At 40.9% G+C, this 18,749-nt stretch overlaps 1 protein-coding gene across 50 annotated transcripts in view; it reads right to left on the reverse strand.

Moving 5' to 3' along the window:
* The window catches only part of trol (terribly reduced optic lobes), a 960,590-nt gene that overhangs the window by 628,989 nt on the left and 312,852 nt on the right, over positions 1-18,749 (reverse strand). For 48 of the 50 annotated variants that reach the window (XM_070082142.1, XM_070082177.1, XM_070082160.1 and 45 more), the window contains 2 exons: positions 13,568-13,678; positions 2,751-2,861 (listed from right to left, as the gene is read on the reverse strand). In XM_070082142.1, coding sequence (XP_069938243.1) covers positions 2,751-2,861; positions 13,568-13,678 — 222 coding nt within the window. The remainder of the gene's footprint in view (positions 1-2,750; positions 2,862-13,567; positions 13,679-18,749) is intronic. The other 2 variants (XM_070082175.1, XM_070082132.1) reach the window with 1 other exon arrangement.

The raw sequence follows: 18,749 nt of genomic DNA on the forward strand, positions 1-18,749 counted from the left end.
GGGATACTGTAATTAGGAAGGGCACCTGAACTGTAGTATCGGCATGCCTATGGCAAGATAGTGATGGTGAAAGTGTTTCTTCTTTTTCAGGAGATGGCCAGTGTTAAAAAAAAAAAGAAGCCTTATAACTCTTAAAAAGAATTAACATGAGAAACTTGGGTGGTAATATCCTCAGATCTTCCACAACTTGCTTGCTAGGCCACAAGCTGTACCTCCCCAGCTAGCAGTAACAGCCTGGTTGATCAGGCCCTGATCAACCAGGCAAGGCTTGGTCATAGACCAGGCCACAGGGGTATTGAACTCAAGAACACCCTTCTGATATACTCTGGGTATGGCCTCCAGGTTCCCACAATTCATGTCTACTATGCAGCATTTTTTCTTACCTAACTAATGCTTCCCAAAATTTATATAAATTATGAAAGATTAATTTATATCAAACATTTGTATAAAATGTTTAAAGATGATATTCAGTGTATTAATATCAAGAAACCACAAAAGCTCAGAAGGCGGCTATTAACCCAGTTTCCCAGACCTGTATCTCCTGACTTTCATCTCCCAGACCTGCATCTCCCAGACCTGCACCTCCAGATCTGCATCTTTCAGACCTTCATCTCCTAGGCCTGCATCTCCCAGATCTGCATCTCCCAAACCTGCACCTCCCAGACCTGCACCTCCCAGACCTAAATCCCCCAGACCTGCATCTCCCAGGCCTGTACTTCCCAAATCTGTATCTCCCAGAGTTGCATCTCCCAACCTACATTTCCCAGACCTGCATCTCCCAGACCTGCATCTCCCAGATCTGCATCTCCCAGATCTGCATCTCCCAGATACAGCCCATCAAACATTTTAGATATTACTGTACTTTATTTTTTCTCAGTTATTATTTCTTCAAATACATTCAACTTCAGCACATATTTGTAAGTTATGCATGTGATGTGTTCTTATATCATGCTGAAATATACAGTGGAACCTCTACTTACGAGTTTAATCCGTTCCATGACCTTGCTCGCAACTGGATTTGCTCATTTGCAGACTCAATTTTCCTCATTTAAATTAACTGAAATGGAATTAATTCGTTCCAGTGGAATTCCAGGCACGACAAAATACTTCAATAATTTCCCTATCAACTCTATGGCTTCTTTATCTATCACAATTCATGTAATATGACATAATAAAGAATATTAATAACACAGAAACATGATATATACACTAGAATGAATAAAATACATGTCATTACGTATGTGGCTAGTGGTGGTGACAGCAGCCATTGTTGTTGTTGGGGTTTATAGGGCTACCACAGTGGCCATTCCTGCTCCTGACTACATGTGTAGAGAACCTAGGATAACCCCAACAAAAGTCAGACAGAGTGACTTATAAGCATTACACTCTTAATGCTACACTTTGCCACTGCTGCTTTATGTTGTCTGCCAATGCTACCTCATGATGTCTGCCACTGCTGTTTCATGATGTCTGCCACTGCTGCTTCATGATGTCTGCCACTGCTGCTTCATGTTGTCTGCCACTGCTGCTTCATGTTGTCTGCCACTGTTGGTTCATGTTGTCTGCCACTGCTACTTCATGTTGTCTGCCACTACTACCTTATGTTGTCTGCCACTGCTGCATCATGTTGTCTGCCACTGCTACCTCATGATGTCTGCCACTGCTGCATCATGTTGTCTGCCACTGCTACCTCATGATGTCTGCCACTGCTGCTTCATGATGTCTGCCACTGCTGCATCATGTCTGCCACTGCTGCATCATGCTGTCTGCCACTGCTACCTCATGATGTCTGTCACTGCTGCTTCATGTTGTCTGCCACTGCTACCTCATGATGTCTGCTCCCACTTTTGCTAGCGTGTTGAAGAGCTTTCCAGTATGTGAAGGTTGAGGGGCAGTGCCAACCGGACAGGCACTCGACGGTGACGTCATTTATTTACTTTTGAACATCGCCAAAGAATCAAACATTTCTGCTACTTTGAGCTCAATTTCAAGGCACTTTTAGTTGTGAAATCAATTAAAATCATATCTATTTCTGTAGTATATCTTCCATTCTATCAAATGAGACCCCCCAAAAAAACGAGAATACAACCATAAAAACCATACGAAAATATACCGCTAAAGGGAGGCTAATGGCTGAGAAGTGAACTCCAATATTTATGGTCCGATTTCTTTCATTTTTGGTGTACGCTAAGAAGCATCTTTCCATCATACATTGCCCAAGTTTCAATAAGATAGTCCAACAAAAACAATTGAGATCCAATTCCCTAGATCAAGAGCAAGAGCCCCTCACCAGCGTCAAGGAACTTCCCTTGAGGCGTACTCGCATCTGGAAATTTTGCTTGCGTATGGAAGCAAAAAACTGACCGAGCGACTGCTCATATCTGGAAATACTCACATGTGGATGAACTCATAAGTAGAGGCTCCACTGTACTTATACTGTATTGTTTACGTTATTTTTTGGTTTTAATGTGCCTCTCGATAATTCTCACTACATCCCAGACCTCATTTCTGAAGGTGGTAAGTAAAGTGTCCATACTCTGAAGTATGGGCAGGTATGTTGTATTTTTGTGAACCACGGTAATTGTTATGTGCAAGCTTTTCTTGAAACATCAGGGAATGAGTAACTGTGAATGCATTTTCTTCTTTGGGTCACCAAAATTCTAACTGCAATATCTGACCTATTAAAACTACATAGAAAAAAAATCGCAAAACAATGTCTGTTAATATGTGAAAATGATATAAATACATACGGCAATTGACAGTTTCATCAGTTCCATCATCACAGTCCTCGACTCCATTACAGCGTTTCTCTGGCTCAATACACATGCCACTATTACACTGGAACTTGGGTGATTGACATGCTGAGAAGGTACCAACCGAGACCCATATCAACACCAAAATGCAATGCACTAAATTTCTACATCTAAATGTCCATCACTAGTCACTAAATTCTATATTACAGCACTGTATGCTATATACAAAATACCACCATTTATAATTACATTTACACTTGCCCATGTTAATAAATTAAGAGAAAAGCACTTTACCAAGCAAGTTTATAACAACATAAAAGCAGCATAAAAATATACAATATGATACAGTACAGTAAGGCCCTGCTTTTCAGCGTTTCACCTTACGGCTTTCCGCTAATACGGCGATCTCAAATTATGACCAAAACTTTCTATACGGCAAGTGGTCTTTCAAATACGGCGCGGGCCACCCGGTTTGTTTACATTCTCCATGAGCACATCTCTTTATTATGTAATAATAATCACTCTTGGGCACATTAAATGTCTTATTTTACATTAATATAGACATTTTCATTAATCCATCTATTATATTTTCTTCAAAATTATATAAGAAAAACGTTACATAACATATAAACATTTTGTTTATATACTATGGAGGTGTGGTAGCCGGGCAGAGGGAAAACATTACGTCACTCCCCTTAATACATAACGCATTTGTTTACAATTCTCGGCTTGAATTATTCATTACTTCTCCCTTTGTTTATGATGACATCTAAAGGTAGTTGATAGAAACGATTAAACTCAGTGAACATGGTATGTCGACGGTAATAATATGGCTCTGGGCCACATTAAATATCATGTAGGTATGTACCCCAGGCAGACTATATACCTACATTATTATTATAACTGATAATTATACGTAAGTGTACCTGTACCTAAGTAAACTTACACACTGTGCATGCAGATACACATTAAAATCACTAAGAGTGTCTTATTAGTCTTGAAGATGCCATATTAATAATGATAATAATTTTTTATTTTATTTTATTATCACACTGGCCGATTCCCACCAAGGGAGGGTGGCCCGAAAAAGAAAAACTTTCACCATCATTCACTCCATCACTGTCTTGCCAGAAGGGTGCTTTACACTACAGTTTTTAAACTGCAACATTAACACCCCTCCTTCAGAGTGCAGGCACTGTACTTCCCATCTCCAGGACTCAAGTCCGGCCTGCCGATTTCCCTGAACCCCTTCATAAATGTTACTTTGCTCACACTCCAACAGCACGTCAAGTATTAAAAACCATTTGTCTCCATTCACTCCTATCAAACATGCTCACGCATGCCTGCTGGAAGTCCAAGCCCCTCGCACACAAAACCTCCTTTATCCCCTCCCTCCAACCTTTCCTAGGCCGACCCCTACCCCGTCTTCCTTCCACTACAGACTGATACACTCTTGAAGTCACTCTGTTTCGCTCCATTCTCTCTACATGTCCGAACCACCTCAACAACCCTTCCTCAGCCCTCTGGACAACAGTTTTGGTAATCCCGCACCTCCTCCTAACTTCCAAACTACGAATTCTCTGCATTATATTCACACCACACATTGCCCTCAGACATGACATCTCCACTGCCTCCAGCCTTCTCCTCGCTGCAACATTCATCACCCATGCTTCACACCCATATAAGAGCGTTGGTAAAACTATACTCTCATACATTCCCCTCTTTGCCTCCAAGGACAAAGTTCTTTGTCTCCACAGACTCCTAAGTGCACCACTCACCCTTTTCCCCTCATCAATTCTATGATTCACCTCATCTTTCATAGACCCATCCGCTGACACGTCCACTCCCAAATATCTGAATACATTCACCTCCTCCATACTCTCTCCCTCCAATCTGATATCCAATCTTTCATCACCTAATCTTTTTGTTATCCTCATAACCTTACTCTTTCCAGTATTCACTTTTAATTTTCTTCTTTTGCACACCCTACCAAATTCATCCACCAATCTCTGCAACTTCTCTTCAGAATCTCCCAACAGCACCGTGTCATCAGCAAAGAGCAACTGTGACAACTCCCACTTTATGTGTGATTCTTTATCTTTTAACTCCACACCTCTTGCCAAGACCCTCGCATTTACTTCTCTTACAACCCCATCTATAAATATATTAAACAACCACGGTGACATCACACATCCTTGTCTAAGGCCTACTTTTACTGGGAAATAATTTCCCTCTTTCCTACATACTCTAACTTGAGCCTCACTATCCTCATAAAAACTCTTCAATGCTTTCAGTAACCTACCTCCTACACCATACACCTGCAACATCTGCCACATTGCCCCCCTATCCACCCTGTCATATGCCTTTTCCAAATACATAAATGCCACAAAGACCTCTTTAGCCTTATCTAAATACTGTTCACTTATATGTTTCACTGTAAACACCTGGTCCACACACCCCCTACCTTTCCTAAAGCCTCCTTGTTCATTTGCTATCCTATTCTCCGTCTTACTCTTAATTCTTTCAATAATAACTCTACCATACACTTTACCAGGTATACTCAACAGACTTATCCCCCTATAATTTTTGCATTCTCTTTTGTCCCCTTTGCCTTTATACAAAGGAACTATGCATGCTCTCTGCCAATCCCTAGGTACCTTACCCTCTTCCATACATTTATTAAATAATTGCACTAACCACTCCAAAACTATATCCCCACCTGCTTTTAACATTTCTATCTTTATCCCATCAATCCCAGCTGCCTTACCCCCTTTCATTTTACCTACTGCCTCACGAACTTCCCCCACACTCACAACTGGCTCTTCCTCACTCCTACAAGATGTTATTCCTCCTTGCCCTATACACGAAATCACAGCTTCCCTATCTTCATCAACATTTAACAATTCCTCAAAATATTCCCTCCATCTTCCCAATACCTCTAACTCTCCATTTAATAACTCTCCTCTCCTATTTTTAACTGACAAATCCATTTGTTCTCTAGGCTTCCTTAACTAGTTAATCTCACTCCAAAACTTTTTCTTATTTTCAACAAAATTTGTTGATAACATCTCACCCACTCTCTCATATGCTCTCTTTTTACATTGCTTCACCACTCTCTTAACCTCTCTCTTTTTCTCCATATACTCTTCCCTCCTTGCATCACTTCTACTTTGTAAGAACTTCTCATATGCTAACTTTTTCTCCCTTACTACTCTCTTTACATCATCATTCCACCAATCGCTCCTCTTCCCTCCCGCACCCACTTTCCTGTAACCACAAACTTCTGCTGAACACTCTAACACTACATTTTTAAACCTACCCCATACCTCTTCGACCCCATTTCCTATGCTCTCATTAGCCTATCTATCCTCCAATAGCTGTTTATATCTTACCCTAACTGCCTCCTCTTTTAGTTTATAAACCTTCACCTCTCTCTTCCCTGATGCTTCTATTCTCCTTGTATCCCATCTACCTTTTACTCTCAGTGTAGCTACAACTAGAAAGTGATCTGATATATCTGTGGCCCCTCTATAAACATGTACATCCTGAAGTCTACTCAACAGTCTTTTATCTACCAATACATAATCCAACAAACTACTGTCATTTCGCCCTACATCATATCTTGTATACTTATTTTTTTTTTGTACCTCTGTATGTGTGCTCAAATTGTAATAAATAAATAAATAAATAAATAAATAAATTTATCCTCTTTTTCTTAAAATATGTATTACCTATAACTAAACCCCTTTCTATACAAAGTTCAATCAAAGGGCTCCCATTATCATTTACACCTGGCACCCCAAACTTACCTACCATACCCTCTCTAAAAGTTTCTCCTACTTTAGCATTCAGATCCCCTACCACAATGACTCTCTCACTTGGTTCAAAGGCTCCTATACATTCACTTAACATCTCCCAAAATCTCTCTTTCTCCTCTACATTCCTCTCTTCTCCAGGTGCATACACGCTTATTATGACCCACTTTTCGCATCCAACCTTTACTTTAATCCACATAATTCTTGAATTTACACATTCATATTCTCTTTTCTCCTTCCATAACTGATCCTTCAACATTACTGCTACCCCTTCCTTTGCTCTAACTCTCTCAGATACTCCAGATTTAATCCCATTTATTTCCCCCCACCGAAACTCCCCTACCCCCTTCAGCTTTGTTTCGCTTAGGGCCAGGACATCCAACTTCTTTTCATTCATAACATCAGCAATCATCTGTTTCTTGTCATCTGCACTACATCCATGCACATTCAAGCATCCCAGTTTTATAAAGTTTTTCTTCTCTTTTTTAGTAAATGTCTACAGGAGAAGGGGTTACTAGCCCATTGCTCCCCGCATTTTAGTCGCCTCATACGACACGCATGGCTTACGGAGGAAAGATTCTTTTCCACTTCCCCATGGACAATAGAAGAAATAAGGAAGAACAAGAGCTATTTAGAAAAAGGAGAAAAACCTAGATGTTATGTATATATATATGCATGTGCGTGTCTGTGAAGTGTGACCAAAGTGTAAGTAGGAGTAGCAAGATATCCCTGTTATCTAGCGTGTTTATGAGACAGAAAAAGAAACCAGCAATCCTACCATCATGCAAAACAGTTATAGGTTTCTGTTTCACAGTCACCTGGCAGGACGGTAGTACTTCCCTGGGTGGTTGCTGTCTACCAACCTTCTACCATTTATGATAATAATAATAACACATTAATAATCACTCTAAGGAGCATTAAATATCGTATAAACTGTTAATATAGATATTTTGCTTAATCCATCTAAATACACCCCATAGTAAAATAAATTAACATAAATATGAGATGTGATAGCCAGGTGACTTGTAGGATTTGTGGTAGCCAGGTGACTTGTAGGGCTTGTGGTAGCCAGGCAACTTGTGGTAGCCAGGCAACTTGTAGGACTTGTGGTAGCCAGGTAACTTGTAGAACTTGTGGTAGCCAGGCAACTTGTAGGACTTGTGGTAGCCAGGCAACTTGTAGGACTTGTGGTAGCCAGGTAACTTGTAGGACTTGTGGTAGCCAGGCAACTTGTAGAACTTGTGGTAGCCAGGTAACTTGTAGAACTTGTGGTAGCCAGGCAACTTGTAGAACTTGTGGTAGCCAGGCAACTTGTAGGACTTGTGGTAGCCAGGTAACTTGTAGGACTTGTGGTAGCCAGGTAACTTGTAGAACTTGTGGTAGCCAGGTAACTTGTAGAACTTGTGGTAGCCAGGCAACTTGTAGGACTTGTGGTAGCCAGGTAACTTGTAGGACTTGTGGTAGCCAGGCAACTTGTAGAACTTGTGGTAGCCAGGCAACTTGTAGGACTTGTGGTAGCCAGGCAACTTGTAGGACTTGTGGTAGCCAGGCAACTTGTAGAACTTGTGGTAGCCAGGCAACTTGTAGAACTTGTGGTAGCCAGGCAACTTGTAGAACTTGTGGTAGCCAGGCAACTTGTAGAACTTGTGGTAGCCAGGCAACTTGTAGAACTTGTGGTAGCCAGGCAACTTGTAGAACTTGTGGTAGCCAGGCAACTTGTAGAACTTGTGGTAGCCAGGCAACTTGTAAAACTTGTGGTAGCCAGGCAACTTGTAGAACTTGTGGTAGCCAGGCAACTTGTAAAACTTGTGGTAGCCAGGCAACTTGTAGAACTTGTGGTAGCCAGGCAACTTGTAAAACTTGTGGTAGCCAGGCAACTTGTAGAACTTGTGGTAGCCAGGCAACTTGTAGAACTTGTGGTAGCCAGGCAACTTGTAGAACTTGTGGCAGCCAGGCAACTTGTAGGACTTGTGGTAGCCAGGCAACTTGTAGAACTTGTGGTAGCCAGGCAACTTGTAGGACTTGTAATGAAAACCAGATGCATTCATCTGGTTTGTTTACATTATGTGTGGGTAGAGTGGTGAGGGCTGCCCTTCCTGGCTACACATACTTCTCAATCTGACTTCATAAAAATAAAACTCACCTCTCACCCTACATTAAGACTACAAATATTTTAAGGTAATTAATGAGTGTACTATATATGCATTTTATCGCTCTAGGGAGCTTAATGTCGTAGTAGGTTGGAGTGGCCAGGCAGGATGCCATACCTCCAACACGACTTTCTACAAATAAATACTTTTCACCTCTCACCCTACATTAACCCTTTCAGGGTTTCCGATGTACTAGTACGGCTTACGCACCAGGGTTATTGATGTACTAGTACGCCTAAATTCTAGCGCCTTCAAATCTAGCGAGAGAAAGCTGGTAGGCCTACATATTAAAGAATGGGTCTATGTGGTCAGTGTGCACAGTATAAAAAATCCTGCAGCACACAGTGCATAATGAGAAAAAAAAACTTTGTGTTTTTGGTTTAAAACAGAGACTTTGCAGTGTATTTTCATATGCTATTTATGGTTGTATTCTAGTTTTCCTGGTCTCATTTTATAGAATGGAAGACTTATTACAGAAATTGAGATGATTTTGACTGGTTTCACAATGAAAAGTACCTTGAAATTGAGCTCAAAGTAGCAGAAATGTTCGATTTTTGCCAAAGTTTAAAAGTAAACAAATCATGCCACGCGTCCAATACACGTCAACTGGCGAGTCTAATATTCTTTCACAAGTGCACTGATATTATTTATACCCTTTCTATATTAATGCAGTAGTCTGCATAACAGAAAATCATCTATTTTTTGTGAGAATAAAAATTCAAAGTGGAAAGCAAAAGAAATGTAAAAGGGGCCTGGGGACATGGCTAATGAACAGAGGAAATATTATGTTAGTGCCAGGAATGTGTGTCTTCTTGTTTATTCTGGGCCCTATTTGGAAATTGGCATCTTTTGAAATTTCTGTGAAATTGGCAAAATTGCTATATCCTGACCACTTTATTGTATAGTTGAAATTGGTATATGGGTGGTTTCTTGTACTCATTGGATAGAAAAATGGAGTTCTAGCAAAATAGTTATGATTTTTGTCGACTAGTACACTGGAATTGGCCGAAAATAGGGCTCAAAGTCGGCGAAATCGTCGATGCATGAACATCGTCGAGACCACTAACTTCGAGAGAGCATAATTCCGTAAGCTTTCCATCAAATTTCATACTTTTGGTGTCATTATGATAGGGAAAAGAATCTTTATCTTTTCAGAAGAGAAAATAATTTGACCATGAGAACAATTTTAGGAGAGGGCCTCTCAACCCTGAAAGGGTTAAGACCACTAAGACCACAAATATTTTAAGGTAAGTACAGCGTCTACTGTACATGCATTTTATCGCTCTAGGGAGCTTTAAGCATCGTAGTATAGTATGTGTGGGTGGGGTGGCCAGGAGGGCTACCACATCTGACTTCTTAGAGTAAATACTACTCACCTTTTGCCCTACATGAAGACAAATATTTTGAGGTAAATAATGAGTGTACTGTGTGTGTATTTTACTTTTTAATGCCTAGTTCTATTGCTAACTTAATATACATTAGTGTAAACTTGTTATCTGGCATTTATATGCATTTATAAATGAAAAAAAATGGAGTTCTGCTTTCAGCGAAGTCTGCTTTCCGACAGTAGCCTGGAACCTAACCTGCCGAATAAGTGGGGCCCTACTGCACTGTATTTATATGTAATTTTCAAAGTCATTTATTTATCAAATTATTATATGGTAATGTACCAGTGTATTAAATGAAGTTGTAGAAAGTCATTTGTACAGTGATGAGGAAAAGTTAGTTAATTAAACTGGTAAAGAGGAATAGGTTTCTAAAGTTGAAAAATCAGTTAAGACAAATTTTGTGAAGAAAATATGCCTTAATATCAAATCTACATTTTTTATGAATTCATAACAGAATTTTAAAAGAATATACAGTATAAGTAATAAAGATGATGAGGTAATATGAGTGGAGAAGATACAGTATACAGCACTCTATAGAGATTAAATGATCTGATACCTTGTAAAAACTAAAACTTTCAACAAACTCAATAACTATGATAAATATTATGTGCAAAATATAATGACTGATAGTATAAATGTTAGATGCAATACAAAAAAATACTGTCCTACATAGTTTATCCTAAATATGCAGGAATGTAATAAAAACATAGGAACTCAAAAGAACTACAGCAGGCCTACTACTGCATGCTAGAAAGTTCCAGTTCAAAATGAATCATTCTCACTCATATACCTGTCTTAATTTTTATTTTTAAAGCCATATGAGGTATTTATATTCAGTGCTCTAAATTTAGATTTGCATTAAAGATTCCTGATATAAGAAATTAACATTGTCATTATCCCTTTTTGCACATTTTCTACTGCTCTGACAGTCATTCTTTAATATGGAGCCAAGAACTACATTGCACAAACTGAATGTCTTACCAATGAGAGTATTGCTTATTTGGAAAAAAAAAAATATTCAAGTTACTTCCAATTATGAAAAAGCAATTTCAAACAAGATATATTACTGTGATCTGTTTTCATCTAAGTCAGTAAAAATATACCAGTACTTTCCATATTCTTTCTTACCCTAATTCATAAAACTGTTGTCACAGATGATATATACAGAAGGGTCCCACTTATACAGCACGTTAGGTTCTAGGCTACTGCCAGAAAGCATATATCACCGAAAAGTAGAATGCCATTTTTTCCACTTATAAATGCATATAAATGTCAGATAACAAGTTTACACTAACATATATTAAGTTAGCAACAGAACTAGGCATTACAAACAATAAAAAGTAAAATACACACACAGTACACCCATTACTTACCTTAAAATATTTGTAGTTCTACTGTAGGGTGAGATGAGTTTTATTTGTAGGAAGTCAGGTTTGGGAGATATGGTAGCCAGCCAGGTCAGCCCACCCCACCCACATGTAATATACTACGACATTTAATTAAAGCGCCCCAGAGCGATAAAATACATATACAGTACATTAATTACCTTAAAATATTTGTAGTCTTAATGTAGGGTGAGAGATGAGTTTTATTTGTAGAAAGTCAAGTTTGGGAAGCATGGTAGCCAGCCAAGGTAGTCCACCCCACCCACCCACACGTAACGTAAACAAACCAGGCGAACGTGTCTGGTTTTCGTTCGTTTTGTATTATACCATAATACAAACACTTTACATTGTGTATAAGTTGTCTTCACATTGATACAGTAGAATATATAACAGAGAAACACTCCCATTCTCATGTAACACCATTTTTAGAAGAAATGACGCTCTGAGTGAGAGCATACAAAAGGAATAATTTTCTAGTTACCCCCCAGTAATATTATAGTGTACACATTTTCTTTGATGTTGGACTTGAGAAAATGTTATTCTTGCTTTCACTCCTACAAGTTGCTAAAAATCTACAAGTCACCTGGCTACCACATCTCATATTTATATTAATTTATTCTATTGTGGTGAGTATTTATCATGTTTATACATTAAATAGCATGTTTTTTATATAATTTTGAAAAAAATATCATAGATAGATTAATGGAAATGTCTATATTAACGTAATACTGTATATGACATTTAATGCGCCCAAGAGATTACGCATTATTTAATATGGCATCAAGAGTAGAGAGACTCAGTGATTTTAATGTGTATCTGCACTCCAGCACAGTGTGCAAGCATGCAGTGGTACCTCGAGTTTCGAATGCACTCCAGCACAGTGTGTAAGCATACAGTGGTACCTCGAGTTTCGAATACACTCCAGCACAGTGTGTAAGCATACAGTGGTACCTCGAGTTTCGAATGCACTCCAGCACAGTGTGTAAGCATACAGTGGTACCTCGAGTTTCGAATACACTCCAGCACAGTGTGTAAGCATACAGTGGTACCTCGAGTTTCGAATGCACTCCAGCACAGTGTGTAAGCATACAATGGTACCTCGAGTTTCGAATGCACTCCAGCACAGTGTGTAAGCATACAGTGGTACCTCAAGTTTCGAATGCACTCCAGCACAGTGTGTAAGCATACAGTGGTACCTTGAGTTTCGAATGCACTCCAGCACAGTGTGTAAGCATACAGTGGTACCTCGAATTTCGAATACATTCTAGCACAGTGCGTAAGCATACAGTGGTACCTTGAGTTTCAAATGCACTCCAGCACAGTGTGTAAGCATACAGTGGTACCTCACATTTCGAATGCACTCCAGCACAGTGTGTAAGCATACAGTGGTACCTCGAGTTTCGAACAGCTTCCAACTCAAACTATTATGTAAGTGTATTTTTGTAAGTGCTTCTGTAAGTGTATTTTTGGGGGTCTGAAACGGACTAATTTGAAACGCCGTAAAGCGGGGCTCTATTGTATATTGTGGTTGAACAGCCATAGTTTCACAGTCTTTTCTGATATATAAATTACTAAGAATCATGTTAGCACATAGGTGGGTAACTTCTTAGGATATTAGTTGCATTTTTACCACCTATTTTATCCATTCTTTGCCTGCTGTTAACTAAATAATAACTCTCTGACTGACAAAAATTGTCAGTGGCATGTGAATCCATGTTTAAACTTTTTGGAAATTCCATAAAATTCCTTGGGCTGTGTAACATACACTCCTGTTTATATAGCCTTTATACTGTATCTTGTCCGAATGATATAATTCTTGATTCTACTGAAGTATATACAGTACATGCAAATTGGCTTAGTTATATAATATTGCTTAGCCATCATGATATTTAATTTAGAGTAAATGCTCTAAAATATTAATTTAGTGGATCATAAATAACAAAACATTTACTAGACTATCACATGCATTTACATTATCAAATGACTACTGTTATGTCAAATGTATTTAATTTAGTTATTGTATTTAAAGATTAATGCCTTATTTAACTAAACAGATTCAAATGTAAAATCACATACGACAGTCTGCTTCATCTTCACCAAAAGGACAGTCTATAGCCGTGTCACAGCGGCGAAAATTGTCGATACACTGACCATTGTCACATCTAAACTGATCAGTGCGGCAGGGAGCTGAAAGGAAAATATATAAAAGAATATTAGTATAGCAAGATAAAATCATGTGGTTTTTTTTTAACAAGTCAGCTGTCTCCCACTGAAGAAGGGTGACCTAAAAAGAAAGAAAATCCCCAAAAGTTTAGTTTAATATGTTTATTATGTACCCCATACCCATCCTGTGGGTGGTAGTCAAAAGATTACAGAGGTACATAATGGGTCCAATGACTGAACTCCAAAGTTTTGATAGCTGAGCAAGTTACAGAGGTAATGAACTCACATTACAAAGGTAATGAACTCACAATTTACAAAGGTAATGAACTCACAATTTACAAATGTAATGAACTCACAATTACAAAGGTAATGAACTCACAATTTACAAAGGTAATGAACTCCAGGTAGGTCTGGTCACAATCATGACAAGTTACGAAGGTATTTACAGATTACAGAGGTACATAATGGGTCCAGGGACTGGGCCCCAAAGTTTTGATAGCTGAACTAGGTACAAAGGTAATGAACTCACAAGTTACAAAGGTAATGAATCCTGTAAGAATGGTTATTTACGTTTATACATGGCTACAATCATGAACAAATTATTGAGTAATGAGCAATTCACGCTTCCACACCCAGTCACAATTGTAATGAGTTATTGGTGCAAATACTGAGTCACACACACACACACACACACAACTAGGTGAGTACACACACCCACTCATTCACACAGCTGATCCTTGGAATTTGACCGGGTCCCCTCACCCCCCACACACCTTTCCCTCCCCCACAGACCTTTCCCCTCCCCCGCTCTTGCCTTCACTCCCTCCTATCTTTCTCTCCCCCCCTCCCTCGCATTTCTCTCTCTCATAGCCTTTTTCCCTCCCCTTCCCCCTACTCTCTCCCCCTCTCTCCCCCTCTCTCACCCTCTCCCTCTCTCTCCCTCCCTCTCCCTCCCTCTCTCTCCCTCTCTCTCCCCCTCTCTCTCCATCTCTCTCCCTCTCTCTCCCTCTCCCTCTCTCTCTCTCTCCCTATATAGGCTTCTCTCTCCTTCTCCCTTTTTCCATATTTCTACCCCTCCCTCGCATTTCTCTCTCTCATAGCCTTTTCCCTCACCCTCCTTTCTCTGTCTCTGTCTCTGTCTCTGTCTCTCTCTCTCTCTCTCCCTCTCTTTCTCCCTCTCTCTCCCCCCTCACATTTCTCTCTCTTTCTCTCTCTCCCTCTCTCTCTCTCTCTCTCTATAGGCTTCTCTCTCCATCTCCCTTTTTCTATATTTCTACCCCTCCCTCACATTTCTCTCTCTCATAGCCTTTTCCCTCACCCTCCTTTCTCTCTCTCTCTCTCTCTCTCTCTCTATATATATATATATATATATATATATATATATATATATATATATATATATATATATATATATATATATATATAGGCTTCTCTCTCCATCTCCCTTTTTCTATATTTCTACCCCTCCCTCGCATTTCTCTCTCTCATAGCCTTTTCCCTCACCCTCCTTTCTCTGTCTCTCTCAATAACAAAAAAAGGCACAATACCTTGACTGGAACGATACACAAATAACCCGCACATAAAAGAGAGAAGCTTACGTCGTAAGCTTCTCTCTTTTATGTGTGGGTTATTTGTGTATCTGTCTCTATCTCTATCTCTATCTCTATCTCTATCTCTATCTCTATCTCTCTCTCTCTCTCTCCCTCTCTCCCTCTCTCCCTCTCTCCCTCTCTCCCTCTCTCCCTCTCTCTCTCTCCCTCTCTCCCTCTCTCCCTCTCTCCCTCACTCCCTCTCTCTACCCTTTCTCTCCCCCCCTCACATTTCTCTCTCTCACCCTTGGTCTTATCCCTCACCCCCATACTCTCTCCTCTCTCTCCCTCTTTCTACCCTTTCCCTCTCCTCTCTCTCCCTCTTTCTACCCTTTCTCTCTCCCCCTCGCACCCTCTCCCTCCTCTAGCCTTCTGTCTGTGGTGTAAAAAAAAAAAAAAAAAAAAAAATGGGTGGCTCTAGAGGACGGAAAACCAGAGATCTGGTAGACGAACCAGGGAGGAAAGACTGGGAGTTAGAGCTCCAAAAAAGGGAGGAAGAGTGGGGAAGGAAGATAGTAGAGCTTGGTAAGAAAATGGAGGAGCGGATAGCTGAGGAGTGCAGGAAGTGGGAAGTACAGGTCTTAGCAGCAGAAGCTAGGATACAGTGCTTAGAAGAGAAACTGCAAAGCCTGAAACAGATTAGAGAGACAAATGACAATTCAGATGTGACATCAGGCGCAGACAAGGGGACGGTAAGCAACAACGGAGACATGCCGTACGCGAAGGCCTTATCAGACCCATGTGGGGCTAGGGAAAAGACGAGGAGTACACTAAGATCAAATGACAGGTCCGAAGACAATGAAGGTATGCTATATGCAGAGATTCTAACAGCCAACTGCAGTAGCAAGGGACAGCTGGTCATGAAAGACAGTTCACTGAGAATAGAAGTTCCAGATATGACAGGGACTGAAGGCAAGAACATGTCAATGGAAGGAAATAAAATGCCTCAGAGGAAGCAGATGGAGACTCAGTGGGAGGAGGAAAGGGCGAGGTCAGTTTTTGTGTACGGGCTCCAAGAAGCCAGGGGGGACAACTTTGAAGAAATAAAACAGGAGGAGAAAAAAATGATTGAAGGCATCATGAAAACAATAGGTGAGGGCGATATGACCCAGGTGACAAATTTTCAGAGAACTGGGTGGTTTGCGAGTGGAAGGATACGGCCTGTCAAAGTAATTTTCAAGGAAGAATCAGTTCGAACCAGGATTCTGCAAGAGAAAGCAAGACTGAGGGACAAACAGGGGTACCAGAGAGTATACCTCGACCGCGACAGAACACAAGACGAAAGGACTACACTGAAAGAGAGGGTACAGAGACGCAAGGAGGAATGAGAGGCAATGACGAAGATGAGCAGGACCCAGACACAGGAGGAAGGGCAAACACACCCCACAGAATCTCCCACCAAAAGACTCCAACAACGACATTCCCAACGCAACTGAGCAACCTATACTACAACCCACTCACTGTTCCCTCTGCCACCAACCCCCATATCACAAACCTCACCCCAACAGCTGTCCCTTATGGGCATTCTGACCCCACCCCCATCATCACAAACCCCACCTACACCACAGCCCCATATAGGCCCCCACCAAGGCTCTCGCTCCCCCAACCCCAATATTCTTGCATGACCACAATGATAGAAAAGAAACTGAAAGTTTGGTACACAAACGCGGATGGAATAACGAATAAACATGAGGAGTGGAACGAAAGAATCAGTGAAAAATCCCCAGACATCATAGCAGTCACAGAAACAAAACTCGCTGAGACAATAACAGACACAATCTTCCCAATGGGATATCAGATCCTGAGGAAAGATAGAAGGAGTAGAGGGGGAGGAGGGGTTGCACTGCTCATAAAACACCGATGGGGATTTGAGGAAATGGAAGGCATGGACATGATTGGAGAAAGAGACTACATTGTAGGTACAATTCAGTCCGGAGAACATAAAGTAGTCATTGGAGTGATGTATAACCCACCAAAGAACTGCAGGAGGCCAAGAGAGGAGTACGAAGAAAACAACAGGGTGATGGTGGACACACTGGCTGAGGTGGCAAGAAGAGCTCACTCGAGCAGAGCAAAGTTACTGGTAATGGGCGATTTCAACCACAGGGAGATCGACTGGGAAAACCTGGAGCCACATGGGGGTCCCGAAACATGGAGAGCCAAGATGATGGATGTGGTACTTGAAAACCTCATGCATCAACATGTCAGGGACACAACCAGAGAGAGAGGGGAGGATGAGCCAGCAAGACTGGATCTTGTGTTCACCCTGAGCAGTTCAGACATTGAGGACATCACTTACGAGAGGCCCCTTGGAGCTAGCGATCATGTGGTGCTGAGTTTTGATTATATAGTAGAGTTACAAGTGGAGAAGGTAACAGGAACTGAAGGGGTCAGGCCAAACTATAAAAGGGGGGACTACACAGGTATGAGAAACTTCCTGCAGGAGGTTCAGTGGGACAGAGAAATGGTAGGAAAATCAGTAAACGAGATGATGGAATATGTGGCAACAGTGCAAGGAGGCAGAGGAAAGTTTTGTTCCCAAGGGAAACAGAAATAATAGGAAGACCAAAGCGAGTCCTTGGTTTACCCGAAGGTGTAGGGAGGCAAAAACTAAGTGCAACAGAGAATGGAAAAGGTACAGGAGGCATAGGACCCAGGAAAACAAGGAGATTAGTAGAAGAGCCAGAAACGAGTATGCACAGATAAGGAGGGAGGCCCAGCGACAGTATGAAAACGACATAGCATCGAAAGTCAAATCTGACCCGAAACTGCTGTATAGCCACATTAGGAGGAAGACAACAGTCAAGGACCAGGTGATAAGGCTGAGGAAAGAAGGTGGAGAACTCACAAGAAACGATCAAGAGGTATGTGAGGAGCTCAACACGAGATTTAAGGAAGTATTTACAGTAGAGTCAGGAAGGACTCTGGGGGGACAGACCAGATGGGGACACCAGCAAGGAATACACCAACAAGTGTTGGACGACATACATACAGATGAGGAGGAGGTGAAGAAACTGCTAAGGGACATCGATACCTCAAAGGCAATGGGACCGGACAACATCTCCCCGTGGGTCCTTAGAGAGGGAGCAGATATGTTGTGCGTGCCACTTACCACAATCTTCAACACGTCCCTGGAAACTGGGCAACTACCTGAGGTATGGAAGACGGCAAATGTAGTTCCCATTTTTAAAAAAGGAGACAGAAAAGAGGCACTAAACTATAGACCTGTGTCATTGACGTGTATAGTATGCAAAATTATGGAGAAGATTATCAGGAGGAGAGTGGTGGAGCACCTGGAACGGAACAAGAGTATAAATGCCAACCAGCACGGATTCATGGAAGGCAAATCCTGTGTCACAAACCTTCTGGAGTTTTATGATAAAATAACAGAAGTAAGACACGAGAGAGAGGGGTGGGTTGATTGCATCTTCTTGGACTGCAAGAAGGCCTTTGACACAGTTCCTCACAAGAGATTAGTGCAGAAGCTAGAGCATCAGGCGCATATA

Source organism: Cherax quadricarinatus, chromosome 7 (assembly GCF_038502225.1).
Source record: "Cherax quadricarinatus isolate ZL_2023a chromosome 7, ASM3850222v1, whole genome shotgun sequence".
Taxonomy (NCBI): Eukaryota; Metazoa; Arthropoda; class Malacostraca; order Decapoda; family Parastacidae; genus Cherax; species Cherax quadricarinatus.